The sequence below is a fragment of the Dermacentor albipictus genome, chromosome 8, assembly GCF_038994185.2.
Source record: "Dermacentor albipictus isolate Rhodes 1998 colony chromosome 8, USDA_Dalb.pri_finalv2, whole genome shotgun sequence".
Taxonomy (NCBI): domain Eukaryota; kingdom Metazoa; phylum Arthropoda; class Arachnida; order Ixodida; family Ixodidae; genus Dermacentor; species Dermacentor albipictus.
This window is the reverse complement of record NC_091828.1, coordinates 122,105,001-122,120,648: the sequence shown is the minus strand read 5'-3', so window position 1 is coordinate 122,120,648 and position 15,648 is coordinate 122,105,001. Positions and strand designations below refer to the sequence as shown.

Sequence of the window (15,648 nt, the reverse complement as noted above, 5' to 3'; positions counted from 1 at the left end):
TCGAAAGCGCTGAAAAAAAAAAGAGAAAATGAATTATCTCGAAAGATATTGCCACCACGGGCCACCGCTATACTCTAATTAGCGAGCCAGAAGTGATTCGATATCGAACCCACCTCCACGGGGAGCCACTTTCGCCCGCCCGCCTGGCTCCGTAATCTTCATCTCTTCGATCCCTGACGCTCTCTGCCGACGAGCTACGCGGCGGTGCATCTAATGAACGATTCGTCGACTCTCGGAAAGACGTTAATTAAGGGGGCGAAAAAGAAACGAGAGACCTTGTTAAGAGGGCGCTCATTAGACCGTCGTGTTTGTGTATATACCTAGATAGATGTAGGCATATATAGGTTTCCCCGCGGAAGCGTGCTCGCTATCGAAACGCGATGCAGTTGACGACCCCTTCGAGGACGATGGAGGTAACGTGGGGAAGTTGTGGAGGAGATTCGTTAATGTGCTTATGGAGGAAGTGAATGGGCGAGGCGGGGGGGAGTAGCAGACGGCGTAGTACAGCGGAGAATGGCAGACGACGCGGCTGGATAGTGTATAGCAAACGACGTGGGGTGATTAAAGCGCGCTTATCGCGTGCCTGTGCGGTAAGGGTCAGCAGAAAACACGACTTGTATTTTGTGTTTTGGGTACGTAGCAGACGACGTAACGCAGGCACCAACGAACTTGCAGAGGGAAGGGCAGACGAACGAAAGAGGTGTGGTAGGCAGACGGTGCGTTGGGATGAGGACTAACATACGACGGTCCCGCGGAAGCAGACGAACGTAGATTTTGGGCAGCGATGAAATATAGGTGCTAAGTTTTGAAAATGGCGTATTTTCAAGGTGATGGAAGGCACATAGATCACAAATAATCTGGTCAATCTGCACCCCCCATTCTGGTGCAGGAACGGCTAAACATGATCGATTCAAGGACTCCGCGAGCCTTGGTCGAAGTGGCCCTTTTTCTGTGTATAGGAAGCTTTCCGGAAGATATCCGTGCGCCATATCGATTTGGTCGCAGTGCCTGTGGTGCATCTCTGCGTCGTCCTATCGGGGTATGCTCTGCTCGCTTCCCGTCATTCCCACCGCTACAACGAGATATTACGTGAGGAGGAAGAAGGGGGTTGGGGTCGAGGGAAAAGCTTACTTCCGCTCGGGGGTCAGAATAACTCCGCCTGGCGGTAGTTTGCCTCACAGCCCCCGTCGCCTTTGCTACAGCGCTCTATCGCAATACTCGCTGGAGCGCGTCAATAGCCGTGCCGAGCGCCACATTAATTAGGCGCCACGACGAGACGAATGGACCCAAAGTTGCTGCCAGAAAAACCGTTCAGTCATTTCGGGCATTTAATGCTGGCGTTCACAGAGTTTCATGCAATAATTACTGCAGAGAACTATGGCGCTAGCGTGCACAGAAGCTGCAATAGAGGCGGTTCAGCCAGCATGTAAATGAAGATTAGTACACGGATAAGCCTAAACTTTGTCCTTCAGGCTTCAAGCGGCTTTGTGACTTTGTAGACGCATCATTTTGAAACAATGCAGTGTGTAATAAATAATAAATAAATTTATTAATATTATCCGACGGCAGGATTCAAACAAAGAATCTTTAGCACCGAAGCCTGATATTGAAACCATTACGCCTCAAACGCATGCATCGACAAGTGGCACAGGACGCCTTTATTAGTTTCTCGTAGGCAAGCTAGCGCGTTGACACGCTTGGAGCGCTTCGATTTAGCCACATCGGCAGGCTGTACCGCTGCACAATTAGCAGAGATTAAGCGTGTTCTCAGATTCTCGCGCACTTAGAAAAGTAGGCTCTGAAATTTAGAACAACGAAGGCAAATAAAGCGTAGCAAACAAGGCCACAAGATCGTCTGAAGCCAAGAGCACGAAGATCAGACAAATCCATGCAACTCCCATCATTCCCATGGTAGCTGAGCGATCTCAGCGTCACACTTCCCCCTAGTAATTATTGTATAAAACTACGCTGGCGTCAGGCAGACAGATGCGTAGCTTTATAAAACTGCTCACGCTCAAAAACTGCAAGACGACGAGCCGTCAGCTTCTACATGACGATTGTGGCGACAAGGATGACTTCGACTGCTTTTGTCGTGAAGAGCAAGAAGAAAATCACGAATAATATGATGGTGATGATCACTATGACGATGGCAATCGTCTATTGGGTACAAAAGGTTACGTGATACGCCCACCAATGTGTTCACGTCCTTCTGCTTATGGTACCCATGTGCTTTGAATGAGATATTCTAAACCGTCTGTAAGCTGTGCAGGATAATGTCAACTAGCCGTCAGCCTTTACTTGTAACATACGACGCGCCTTCGATGTCACTGGTTACTATCATTTAGGGCTTATACGCAGGCCTTGATGGACATACAACACCAGGCGTAGACTTGCCCGGCCAGCAAACGCCATTACTGTACTCTACGACAATTTAAGACTTCGGTACAGGCCCCGCGCCGATAACCACATCGTACCTGTTATTTGTGGCACCGCATAAAACAGATTTTCCGAGAGAAGACGACGTTGAAAGAAGCGTGTTTCAACCTTGACGTCACGGAGTAGGACGAACGGCTGATAAATCTGTACAACTTCTCTCCAAGTTGGACAGCGCTACATTTGCCATTGCGCACACTTTCAAGTCGAGGTCAGCACTCAAGATGAAAACGGCCGGTAAGGACGGCCATACCGTTCTTCGTTTGGCGCAACCCCTACCTTACAACCGGAAGGTCCGTCTGGGCTCCCTTGTCTGAGATTAGTGGCGCGGTACATCTCCCCATTCATTTAGAAGCCCAGAGTCAACACCCTTCGCAAATAAAGGCGCACTTACCCTTTCCACTGCTGTTATCACTTGCCATCATAACTTACGCGCATGAGTAGCTACAAAACACTCAGAATCTCACCAACCAATTGTTATTTTTGTGTGGAGACGGATGAACAATTGTCATAAAGGATTAAAAAAAATGAAACAAGTAAATTGGTACCTGCCACCAGAAATGACACGACACCTGTCTACTCTTCAGGAAGAATAAAATAGAAACGCAGAAATTTAAGATAAGAAAGGATAAAGGATAAGATGAGAGAGAACAATCAAAGTATGAAAGAGCTCACGACAAAGCGTGACCTGAAAACACTTCAAATTTCACCGACCAAGGTAAACACGTTGAACGCAGCAAAGCAAGACAAACTAAGGAGACGAACGTTTCACACGACATTGAGAAAGCAGACGACGTTTTAGTGCTACCACAAATCAAGGCGCAGTTTAGTACGACGGCCACCGAGAGAAAAAAGAATGAAACGTAAAGACACGAAAACCAGCGACTCGGGCGACATCAGCGCTGGTCAGACGTCTACACTGCCCCCTAGCGGGTAGTTCTGTCACTGACTAGAACGACCGTTAAAATCCCGTCATGACCGGCCGAAGGAAATCTGTCTGCACACATTCGCACGTTCATTTATAAACGTATGCCATAGTCGATGGTGCGATGATCGCGACCTCACGGTGGCAGTGTTGTCGTAGTTGGTGTCCACACAACTGATTTGCATCACCCTTGCTTATTAGCTGCTAAAATGTGGTAGTTATGACTAGTAAAGAGGGCCACTATACCGAAATCATGGCCGAAATACCACAATTCTAAACATAAAAAATAAATACTATGAGGTATTTAAAAAAGAAAGAAAAAGAAACTAACACATGCGGGTCATGTTAGATTTGCTCATTGAGACTTTCTCCGGTCCGCCAAAAAGGTCGCGTTGGTTGTCCAAGTCGTACCACCGCACATTCGGGTATGCATGTATTAAGCAATTAATTATCTGCGCACGCGTATGTATGTATGTATGTATGTATGTATGTATGTATGTATGTATGTATGTATGTATGTATGTATGTATGTATGTATGTATGTATGTATGTATGTATGTATGTATGTATGTATGTATGTATGTATGTATGTATGTATGTATGTATGTATGTATGTATGTATGTATGTATGTATGTATGTATGTATGTATGTATGTATGTATGTATGTACGCCCATCACCATTGACAGGCGCGCAGCGACAGGCGTGCTCTGTAGAATGATGCACCCTCTATAGTGCGATGCATTTATGTTCCATCAATACGCAGCTAAAAACTTCACATGCATCATCGACGACAGCTGCTGAACTGGTAGCCTTGCGTGCGGCTCTTAATTTCATTCAGGAGGAACCACCCCATGCATGGTCAGTCTTCTGTGATTCCAAGGCAGCCCTACAGAGTGTACTCTCAGCACTGCGCCATGGATCACATGGACAGCTCGTCACAGAGATCAGAGAAGTACACCGCCGCATTGTTGACGAAGGCCCCGATATCATATATCAGTGGTTGCCTAGTCACTGTGGCATACATGGTAATGATCGAGCAGACGAAGCTGCCCGACCTGCCCATGACAGAATCAGCTACGTTGCCATTCCTGTTTCGAGAGCCGACGCAGCGAAAAAACTTGCCATACTTGCACACGACCTGACATTAGCTCAGTGGAATTCATGCGATTTCACAAGTGCACACCTTCATACCCTGGACCCTAATTTACAACTCCGTATTCCGCCCGAGCTTCCACGACACGACTGCACCCTTCTAGTTCGTCTATGGCTTGGAGTAGCATTTTCAAATACGTACTCCTTTCTTAGCGAAATGTCCAACAGCCCACTTTGTGACTTCTGCGGGTGCAGTGAAACAATCGCGCACCTTCTTTGTCAGTGCTCTCGTTTCAACCCGCAAAAGGAAGTCCTCTCAGCCACCCTAGACAAACTGGACAAGCGCCCAATGACAGAAAACAAGATCCTTGGAAGCTGGCCTACGCGAACATCAGCGCGATCGGCTATGAAGACGCTGATGCGGTATTTAAAAGACGCTGGACTTTCTGACAGATTGTGACTTCACTGTGTGACGCAGGATTGTACGGTGACACTGCATAACACTAGGAACGCCTTTGTGGGTTGCGTGACAGTGCCCACAGAAGCAGTTTGTGTGTATGTGTGTGTGTGTAGCTTCTTTCTTTCTCCTTTTTTAAATCCTTCTCTCTGTCACCTATCGCATCCCCTTGCCACTCCCCCAGTACAGGGTAGCCAACTGGAGATAATTTCTGATTAACCTCCCTGTCCTTCCTTTGCCTTTCTCTGTCTCTCTCTCTCTCTGTTCTGCTTCTCTTTTATTTGAAAAAGAGGAAAGGTGACGGAGCAGTAATGATGACAGCGCGAACTGTACTACACAGTTTGCGCTGTCATCATCGCGACCAAAGCATAGTGCGTCGCCTTACTAGGAGCACAAATATGCACGAATATTCACGAGTAATACGTGACTTGACATAAACTCGCGCCCACAAGTGTTAGTTGGGGTATATGAAGGAGTTACTTCGTATAAAACGTTGTGTATGAACGTTCGTATTACACTGGTCAAGCCTCATGTCATAGACACAGTCGTCACATCAAACCTGTATTCGCAAGGACTAACTTATATAAATATGAATTCTTCCCGAGCACAATTACCAGAGTGTAATTCATTACCATAAACTTCACCCTTACTACGTAATACTTTGTGATTTGTTAGCATGAATGTTTCTTTTTGTTGTTTGCACTCTCTTCTGCTTGGACTATTGTCCACAGTATTGCACCAAATAAAAAAAATAAAAACAGTCTTTCGAAGCGCGCGGACTGATACTTCTAAGCCGCACTACTTGCGTAGCTTCGTGCAGCGCTGCCTACTCTGCATGAAACGCGGGGTGCCAATCTGTGCATCGTCAAACTCCGCCACATTGCCCAATATGGTAACGAAGGCGCTATACAGAGCCAATCATAGATGCCGTAGCAGCGGCCTTCCGGGGCCCCTCTGATTGGTTCGGTTCCATACCACCCGGTGTACAGAACACTGGCCAACAAGGTAGAGCGCGACGCTAAACATAGCTACCGCTGTCCTTCGTCATTCGAACGAGACTGACATTTTGTGCATGTGTGTGTGTGCGTAGTTCATAGCTTTCTCCGAGACGACACGGAGTCGCAATCAGCCTTGTAACTAACGCAATCCGCGGGTGTACGCCTCGCTCCGATATTCAAACCGGAGCCCAGCCTGGCCACGCGCTGTACCTCGTTGTTCGTGCTTAGGCGCGTCTCCCCATCGGCGCGGCAGGCCCCGCGATTTCCCAGTGGGCACACGTTGGCTGCAGCTCCGTTCCCGTCGAAGCGGCGACGATCTGTACGAAGCAGGAATCCCCCCGCTATGCTGCGACAGTGGCTTATTGCGAGCGCAGAACGATACCCGCGTAATGGAAAATGCAAATGAGACGACTTCTGCCTTGCCTGTGTCTTTCAATAATTTATAGATTGTTTGCTTGATTGCTTCCTTATTTCCTTCCCTTCCTTCCTTCCTACTTTCCTAGTTTGTTTGTTTAATTCGTTTGCCTGCTTTCTCGCGTGTTTGATTGCTTCATTCGTCAAGCCGAAGCTTTCCCTCAGAAACTCATTGCTAAATATCATAGAAACAACGACATCGTTTTGCTCGGCGTCCTCTATACAACAAATTTGACGAGGCTTGTTGCAGTTAAAAGAGACGATTCAAACTGACAGACTGTGGATAGAAAACGTTTTTCTAATTAGGCCACTAATTTCTTTTAAAAAGTGTTTTTAAATTGTCGACAATCGACCAAGTTTATAAATTTGAAACACACGAGCTTTTTTGTCTGTGCAACTAAACGATCAGAAATGGTGTCAGAAACGCATTAGGACACATGGAAATTTTCGGGTGAGGAAAAAAACAGGCACATGCCCCTTACTCTCTCTCTCTCTCTCTCTTTCTCTCTATCTATCTATCTATCTATCTATCTATCTATCTATCTATCTATCTATCTATCTATCTATCTATCCATCTATCTATCTATCTATCTATCTATCTATCTATCTATCTATCTGTCTGTCTGTCTATCTATCTATCTATCTATCTATCTATCTATCTATCTATCTATCTATCTATCTATCTATCTATCTGTCTGTCTGTCTGTCTTTCTGTCTGTCTGTCTATCTATCTCTATCTTTTTCACTCTCCCCATCTATCTCTCTCTCTCTCTCTCTCTCTCTCTCTCTCTCTCTCTCTCTCTCATTGCCCTCCTGGTTTGATAGTATGTGAACTATAGGCCTAAGGATGACGCGGCGTTGTGTCGGACGTGGCGTGCCATGGCCTTCTCGTTTATCGAAGGCGAAACTGCGATCGCGGAGCGGCGGCTGCGACGACAAGCGCTGCGTGTGTTCTTAGTTCGTTCGTGTGACTCGGACTGCATGCAAATGCGCAGCGCTGATGGCCATGGCGCACACGGACCCGCAGGGATGAAGGCAGTGACGCCGCAGCGAGAATCAAATGACCAGAGTTCAGCAATTCTTCCTACTCCGAACTGATTATCTGCGACAGCAGCTAGTTCTCGTCGCGTACGCGTCCCGCCATCCGGAGCAGCTTGTCCGAACATTCAATGACGAAAATAATAAAGAAATTAAGAACGCATTCTTGAATGTTCCATAGACAACGCCTTGTCCACACAGGAACGCGTTCTTAAATTCGTCATTATTTTCGTTATTAAACGTTCGTGCAAGCCGGCCCTAGTCGATCGGCCAGTCGTTCGGAGCTTCGTCTCCCTGTGACTACGGCTCACACCGACTACATGGAGTATTTTTCAAGACAACCTTCAGCTTTGCAATACGGGTATAGAATCACAGCTCAGCAACCCGCAGTATATTTTTTTTTCCGGTATGTTATACGTTTTCAATTATTGATGAACTTCTGTGGGTTAAGCGTTATAAAATGGTTCTCTCAAGCGTTTTTTTTTATACTTACATAGTGCCATACTCCACTCGCCGTAACACGTCGCGGTGTCGTAATCGCTTCGGCGTTGCGCTGCTGAGCCAGAGGTCGCGGGATCGAATCCCGGCGGCGGTATTTTGACGGGGGCGAAATACAAAAACGCCCATGTACCGAGCGTATATGATGCACGTTAAACAACCCCAGGTGTTCAAAATGAATAAATACCATCGATTCCCGCATAATTACATCCAGGTTTTGGCACGTAAAAGGCCAGAATTTAATGCTTACATTGCCATTGGATATATATATATATATATATATATATATATATATATATATATATATATATATATATATATATATGGGGGACATCGGTTTTTTCAAATGAACTTGCTGCTTTCCTGCATGGACCTGCCAAATTAAATGCTCATTCGTCCGCCCGTGAGAAGCTTAACATATTATAGCAAGAAACTATGGTACTACTGAATTATGTTAATGGAGTAAGATAAAATACGAGACCAAAGAGCGCTCAACAACAACAACAAACGCAATAACAAGCAGCACCAGTGTACGAAAATATGGGATCTTGAAGAACAATGCTGCGGTCAGAAAAGCCAGTTTATATGGTGGCGAAATCTTACAGTACTTCTGTCACTTCGCAGAAATAAAATAATACGCGGCCATTCCAGAAGTGCTTCGCGACTTATAAATACGAACGCCGAAAAGCAAGCGAAACGTACAAGAACATGTCTGCGAGCGCTTGGAGATGTATACAGAGCAGGCCGGCGCATTCGTTTACTGCAGGCGGGGCGTGTGCGTATACCCTGCGGCGTTCGGGCGTACACCCAAAACGGATGGCGGCCACTCTCTCTCTCTCTCTCTCTCTCTCTCTCTCTTCTTTTATTTTTGATAGCCTGGTAAACTTGGCAGCTCGGTTTGCTGGCCGTTTGCTGATACGCCTTTGTGGCACGTACTCTGCACGGCACGGCCGCGTTTGTTCTGCCGAGATAAAGTGGGCGCGAAAAACACACGCCCGTACTCCGACTTCCGTATTTTTCTGCTAACAGCCGCCGAATAGGAGTTCCACACTGAACACGCTAGAGGAGAATCCGGCGCTTGTGTATCCGAGTGGCGCCACTATGGCCGTTCATCTGACGTTAAAACGTGGAAGAAGGAAGAGAAAAAAGAAAAACTTACGGGGAAGCGTCGTGCAACGCGGTTGAAGCCAAACCTGTCTGCCCAACAGGTGATCGTCGCGCCAAAGTGCGCGGTTGGTTTTAGTGCTCCCGCTCTGCAGGCCATAGAGTTTCTCACTACATTACCTACAAGGGAATCTGGGGCTGCTGCGCTGTGGTATGCATGAAAACGCTGGTATATTGTGACTTCGGATTACCATGGTTCTAGGAAAGCCAGGCAAGCACCGTTTCGTCTGTCACAGTGATTCATTTTCTACTAAAACAGGACATGAAAAAGCTGTTTTAGCTTTATTATTACACAAAAACATGTTTTGTTTAACTATGAGAACTTGTTATTGCATGTACAATTATATGAAACGTAAAAAGTATCAGAGGGCCGCTAAAGTTCAAGGACAGACGACGATATTCATTCTCGCTTTGGAACAGTTTGTCGTCTGTTCTTGCTTTTCTTCGCTTGGTTATGCGTCGTAGTGAGTAAACTTCACTGGAACATGTAATATGTGGGAACGGAAACATTTTATGAAGGTTTTATTTTAAGAACGCATTATTTGTGTAGCCATATCTACGTTTTAAACGAAGCCTCTTACAACGCCAGCCAACACAAGCCTCGCAAACACATACACCGCCATTCATCAGGGCACAGCGCCCTTTTGGAAACTCCCATATACGGAGGCGCCAGATTTTGCTCAATGTGTTATAGTGAGAAACTCTACGCTGCAGGCGGAGTCGCGCCAGAGTAGCAGAACAAGCGCGCACCCAATAAGAACTACCGGGAACCAAACGTCTCGGCAAATCTTTATTCTTGCGCCGTGATCTCGACGCGAGAGGTCACGTGTTAGGCCAAGACTGAGCAAAGGGACTGACATCACGGAGTGTTTGCTTGCCAAGGCTGGCTGCGAGGCAAAAAGCTTCTTTGTTTTGCCTCCTTTCCAGAGTTCAAGAGGCAGAAAGGCTAAATGGCAAAAACCAGTTGCACCTTTGCATGCTTCTTTGTGGGCGGCTGAGACGCCTTACGTGCTTTTGATTTATTCTTTATTGAAGTAAGCTCTTCAGTACCTCTTTTCTGTTCTTCCGAGAGCTGCCTTTATTTTCCTGTTTTCGCGCTCTTTTGCGCACTGTTCTCTTTTTTTTTTAACATTGACTGATTTTCTTTTTCAGCTTTGTTTCATGATACGCGAAGGTTAAAGCTATCCCGAGGGCCTCATCATCGAGCGCAACATTCTTGCGTCCGCAGATGGGGCTGACGCTTATCTCACCACGCTAGTTCGGTCGCGAAACCTCTCGAGCTATCCCACATGACGAAGCCTTATACGATGCGGCGATAAACGAATGCAGCCGTATATCTTTCTAATGTTGCTAGGAGGCGCTTTAGTTAGCGGCGCGCCATCGCCCATCTGTTTCATATTTCGCATATTTCGCGGGCTTTTGTTTTTTTTTTTTCTTGGGAAAAAAAAACAACCAGGCACACTTCAGCACGAAAGGAATGCTAGATTCTGAGGTTAGTTAAGGTGCCCTACAACTTTGTAATTACATGTTTGCGATTCATGCAATAATGAAAAAGTTCGCTAATTAAAAGCAATCGATAAGTTTGTGATGAAAAAAATACTGGCTGTAAGTACACACGGCTGCTGCTACTATGCAGTCGGTACGACTTTTCTAGAGCTCATGGAATTTTTTGTCTTTTTGAAATCTTGGTCCAAGGTAAATGGAACACCAGTGTATGTATGTATGTATGTATGTATGTATGTATGTATGTATGTATGTATGTATGTATGTATGTATGTACGTATATATATATATATATATATATATATATATATGTAGACGACACCCGACTAAACTGGCAAGTGAGGCCCGCGAACGCAGCTTTTAAACTAGAATTCATGCAAAAATGCTGCCTCTGGGCAAACTTTGGGCGGAGATCAGCCAGCGGTTTAGCAGGAAGGATTATGTATATACGCCTGGCGTCTTCTTCTTTTTTTGTTTTTAATCCAGCACTCAGTATCTTATCCTGCGTGTCCCGGCACATCTGCATGCAGACAGCTTTCTGCAGCCACCCTGTACATTTTTTTTAGACGCATAAACGGAGACCTTTGAACCTCATTAGCGGTTGGACGTGGAAGCGAACGTGAAGCGAACGAGACGTTCCTCTTGTGGGAACAGGTCAATTTCACGGAAACCTAGAAATCAAGGGCTCAGGCAATGTCTGCGTTATCGCCCTTCGATTGGGCGATATTGGAAACCCGCGAGCGCGCTTTTCCACACACCTCCTTCTGACCTAACCAAGATTGCGGACCTCGGACTAGAATCGCAATTAAGGGTTGAACACGTGGACTGATTGCGCCATCCCTGTCGCCCCTCTATTGTTCCTAGCAACACCCAAACATTCAAAAAACGCGTGTCCCAGCAAATAGTGGTACCAGCGGGAACGGAACATCTCGTTTGGGGCAGGTTGGGTGCGTGGGAAGCCCTGCTCGGGGATATTTTGCATGTCAGCTAAGGCAAGGAGCGTAGGCGGCCTATCTCGCGGCTTCTGCTAAACTGCTTGTTGCGCACGATTGCTCACAGGTGGCGATAATGATCGGCGCACCTTTATGTAGTTCTCCCGATAGAAGCATATCTAGAGTGCTGGCGCTCTGTTGGTTTAATTACGGGTATGTAAGGGAGCTTTTTTTTTCACTTTGATGAAATTTGTCGGTAGCCTGCACTTACGCAAATGCTACGGGTCTTTCCTTTATTATTCCTTGCGTGATGTCACTTTCTTTCATTCGCGCAATAATTATCTATTATAATCCTAAGCTTACTCGGATATCAGTATGTTATACACGAGTAAACAATTATCTTGCTTTTCTAAATAGAACAAATCGGAAGTCAGCGCCTGTGTGTTGTCCTAGCTGCAGCGCTCTTCGTTCTGCGTCTCCTAAACGCCTTCACCGCCTCGCATTTTTCTATACCCCTCCTCCCTGAACAGCGAACAGGCGTTACACCGCATCCGCTGGCGCCTGCCAGAATGTTCCTCCTTTTTCCTTATCGCCCATCTATGTACGTACGTGCGCGTTTTCAAACCAGGTGATAACAATTTCGGTGAACTATGCCACGCCAAAAAAAAAATAATAAAAAATGTCAGAGTGTGTATACCCTCGCGAACGAGGTTTCTAATTGGTTGCCGACCTAGCCCCGTTTTGTATTTCACAAACTGTCATCGTTTCCGCGATGCCATCGTCGGCGACTATAATATATCCACGGAAACGTAACGTGAGCGACGTTAGCGTTATAGTCTCGGTTCGCTTCAGCTGGGCTGTGCATGGCTCGTTACCTTCACCCTCATCACTTACCCACGTTACTCCCTTCACTTTCATCGAGGAGCGCGTTAGCCAATGAGTCTCGTACCGCGGCCTTCGACGATCGGCCCACTGCACGCTACACTGCGGAAGTGACGAGTCACGCGTCATTAAATCCTTCGTGTTCCGGTTACTGTATGTGTGGCTGCGTGCTGGAGAATCGACGCTGTTCGGTGCAGCAGAGCGTGCCTTTACGAACAGTACGCCTTGGGAGTCGTTAGCCATCGCTCACCTCAGCTTCATTGGAGGGTGAGTTTATAAGCGATCTTGTTGTCTGAAACGTACACGCGTCCTTGTGTCGGCGCATGTGACGCCTGACATTTGCCAAAGCGGTAATAGCAACAGGAGTTCCTTATCTGTGAACTCTCCCTGCTTAATTCATTGATAGACAGCGCGCAAAAAGCGTAATCCACAAAGTGGAGTCACCACTCCGTTAGATAACCTAACCTAACGTCCTTAATTAGTCAGAATAGAGGCAGTGGGCTGTGCGCTTAGCGATATTGCTCTTTCGTGTTTCTTTTGTAGTGATCGTTTAGACTTTCCGGTGAGCTTCGGGAAGCTTTTAAGCTGCCGTCGTGAGCGTTTAGGAGATGGCGCTTGTTACGCTACTGTAAATGCAGCTTTTATTTCTATCCATGCCACCTGTTTACAGGTGTAGGCACAAATGTTGTTCCTCCATTTATCCTTATTTAATACCATTTATCTTCTAGTTTGACACGGTTTTTCGAGTAGTCATTTCCGTGTGAATGAACCCCAAGTTTCCCGACTCGTACACAGATGTTGGTAAATTATTATTATTTTTTTTCTTTTTGGGGGTGGTGGTGGGGGGGGGAGTTAATTGCTGCCTCTCCGAACGGAATGAGACACCCAAATCGAAGATTCAAAGGAAAGCTACGGAACAGTTTCAAGGCGTTCTTCAATTCAACTCACCGTTCTCGCACAGCTCGTGAGAGTCGTCCTCGCACAGCCGCTGTCCCACCTTGTGTCTCCGGCGCCAGAAGATCCAGAAGGAACGCATACGCTCCGCGAGCGCTAACAGCTTCGTCGTGGCACCGGGCCTCAGCCGCTGCTGACGCTGCCCGAGCCGCGGGCCACGAACCTTCCGGTCGACAACGACAGACTCCTCGCCTTTACATATATATTTTGTCTTTTCTGGAAGCCTAAGACGTGGAACGCTGCGCTGAGCCTATCGACAGACGTCCGGCCGACACTTCACAGGAGGCGTCACGACACTGTCACGTTAACAGCTGGGCGAAAAAAAAGAAAACTGTGGTTCAGAAGGATCGCAAAGTTTCTAAATCGGCGAATAACTCGGCGGTTCTACCGACGAGAGCGCCGGGACGCCGCCGTCGACACGGGCGACGATGACGAGGCAAAACAAAAACGTGCGCCGCCGCTGCTGCTACCAGCTGCAGCCCGTGCTCCGTAGACTGGCCGGTGCGACGACTACGAGAGGAGGAGGGAAGCGGCCGCTACGGCGGCAGCGGTGAGGAGGCCGTTCGAGCCCGGTTTGACACATCGTGCGAACGCCGCCGGGACGAAGAGGCGGCGCCGGCAGGACGCACTCGTTATCGCGTCCACCGCAAACGCGCGCGCGCGCGTGCACCAGCGCTCGCTTCAAACAAGGGCTCGAGCGAGCGAGCGAACCGACAAACGAAACCCAAAAAAACAGACCGGCCTAAAACGGCCTTCGACGACACCGAGCGCTCCACTTCGTTTCGCGTTCCAACTGTCGCGTGCGCTCAGAGTTCTCGCACTCCAAACTGCGCCCCATCCCCCCGCACCCGCTCCCTGCCCACGCCCTCCACGTCGTGCCCTTCTCCCATTCTTCCCCAATTCGCCCGCTCCCCATCCTCCGATGCCACCGCCGAACGGTGTCTCTGCTCTCCCCTCGATTCCCGTCGAAACGTCCCCGTTCTTGCCCTCGTTATCCCGGCCCGAAGCTGGCCGGCACGCTCCGGATCATCCTCTTTCGAAATCTTCTATCCCCACGTACGTGTACTTTCTCCCCCCCCCCCTGCCAGCCTGTCTCAAACGTACAGCTCCCCTTTTGTCCTTCATGAAAACGCTTTCTGTTTTGTGTGTGCCCTTTCCTTTCTCCCTGCTCTATTCTCCGTGCTCTAGAAGGCGGGGAGTGGAAGGGGAAAAGCCCGAGCGTCGCCTTGGCAAATCTGATTTCCCTTTTTTCCCTCGCTACTTCCGAAGCCTGGGGATGTCGACAGCGCGAGTGCCCCGGGAGAACGCCGGCACTCGGGCATTTCACTCTCCCTAAGCGCGCGACGCGTGCATCCCTTTCTCTCCCTTCTTTGTCTCCGACTTCACTGACTCTCCAACGCGCGTCGCTGCGTATCCCCTTCTCCCAACAAGATGGCGCCACGGCGCAAATTAGGTTTCCCAGTTCCTTTTCCGCTTCGGCGCACCAGAGGGCTCTGCCCAGCGCGCGGCTTCTTAGGGTAGCGCTGGCTTCCAGCCCCCACTCTCTCGATCGAGGTCGTCTGTCCAAAGCGCAAGGGTGAAGCTTTCTTTATTTCTGTGCCATATACTGATCCTGCACTCCTATTAATATATGTTTTCTTCCCTTCCAGCTTTCTCCCGATTCTTCTCGCGCCCACCGCCGCTATGGACTGTTGCCCCACTAAGCTTGCTTTGCCAGGCTTGCCAGCCTGCGTCTCGCGACGCTCTCTCGAGGCACTCTCCGGCACTCCCAGGAGTGTCGCCACTTCCGAAACCCACCACTAGCTGGCGCCACGCCGCCGTGCACTCCGAAATGGGATTGCAATGTGGTTCCCTATAGGGAAAATGCTGCGGAATGGAGGGGATGGAAGGGAGCTGTGTAGCGGTATGAGGGGTAAACCATATTTTTAGTCTTCGTTTCGTTCGGGGTTCTCGTGGAAGTACTGCACGTTAATTGGGTATCCGTGCCCATAGTGTTCTATTTATCTTTCCCGCGCGAGCGTTACGGACACATTTGTTTTAAGGATTCACTATAGATCAGAAGGTGATCTCATTACGCTTGTCTTTTTAGGAGTCGCTAGGAGGGGGGGGGGGGGGGTTGGGTTGGAGTCGTGGATTGTGGTGAAGAAAAATCCACTCTCCCCCAAATCAAGTGCAAATGAGACTTTTAGAAAACCATCTACGAACAGATAGAGAATGGTCAGGCCACTGATAATCACAGGCGAGGACAGATCTAAACAATAGCACTGGCTTAAGAGACGTGGAGTTCAAATGGGAAAAGAAAATACATGTCTTCTTATTTATTTTAGGTACTTCCCCAGTCACTCTATCCAGTGTT

The 15,648-nt window shown here is 48.0% G+C and overlaps 1 protein-coding gene across 4 annotated transcripts in view; it reads right to left on the bottom strand.

Moving 5' to 3' along the window:
* The window catches only part of LOC135913020 (nucleolin-like), a 217,256-nt gene that overhangs the window by 168,592 nt on the left and 33,016 nt on the right, over positions 1–15,648 (bottom strand). Inside the window, exon 1 of one of the 4 annotated variants that reach the window (XM_070524386.1) lies at positions 13,287–13,736. The exons of the other annotated variants lie outside the window; for them this stretch is intronic. Coding sequence (XP_070380487.1) covers positions 13,287–13,374 — 88 coding nt within the window. The 5' untranslated portion in view covers positions 13,375–13,736. Of the gene's footprint in view, positions 1–13,286; positions 13,737–15,648 lie in introns of those variants that run through there. 4 annotated transcript variants of the gene reach the window in all.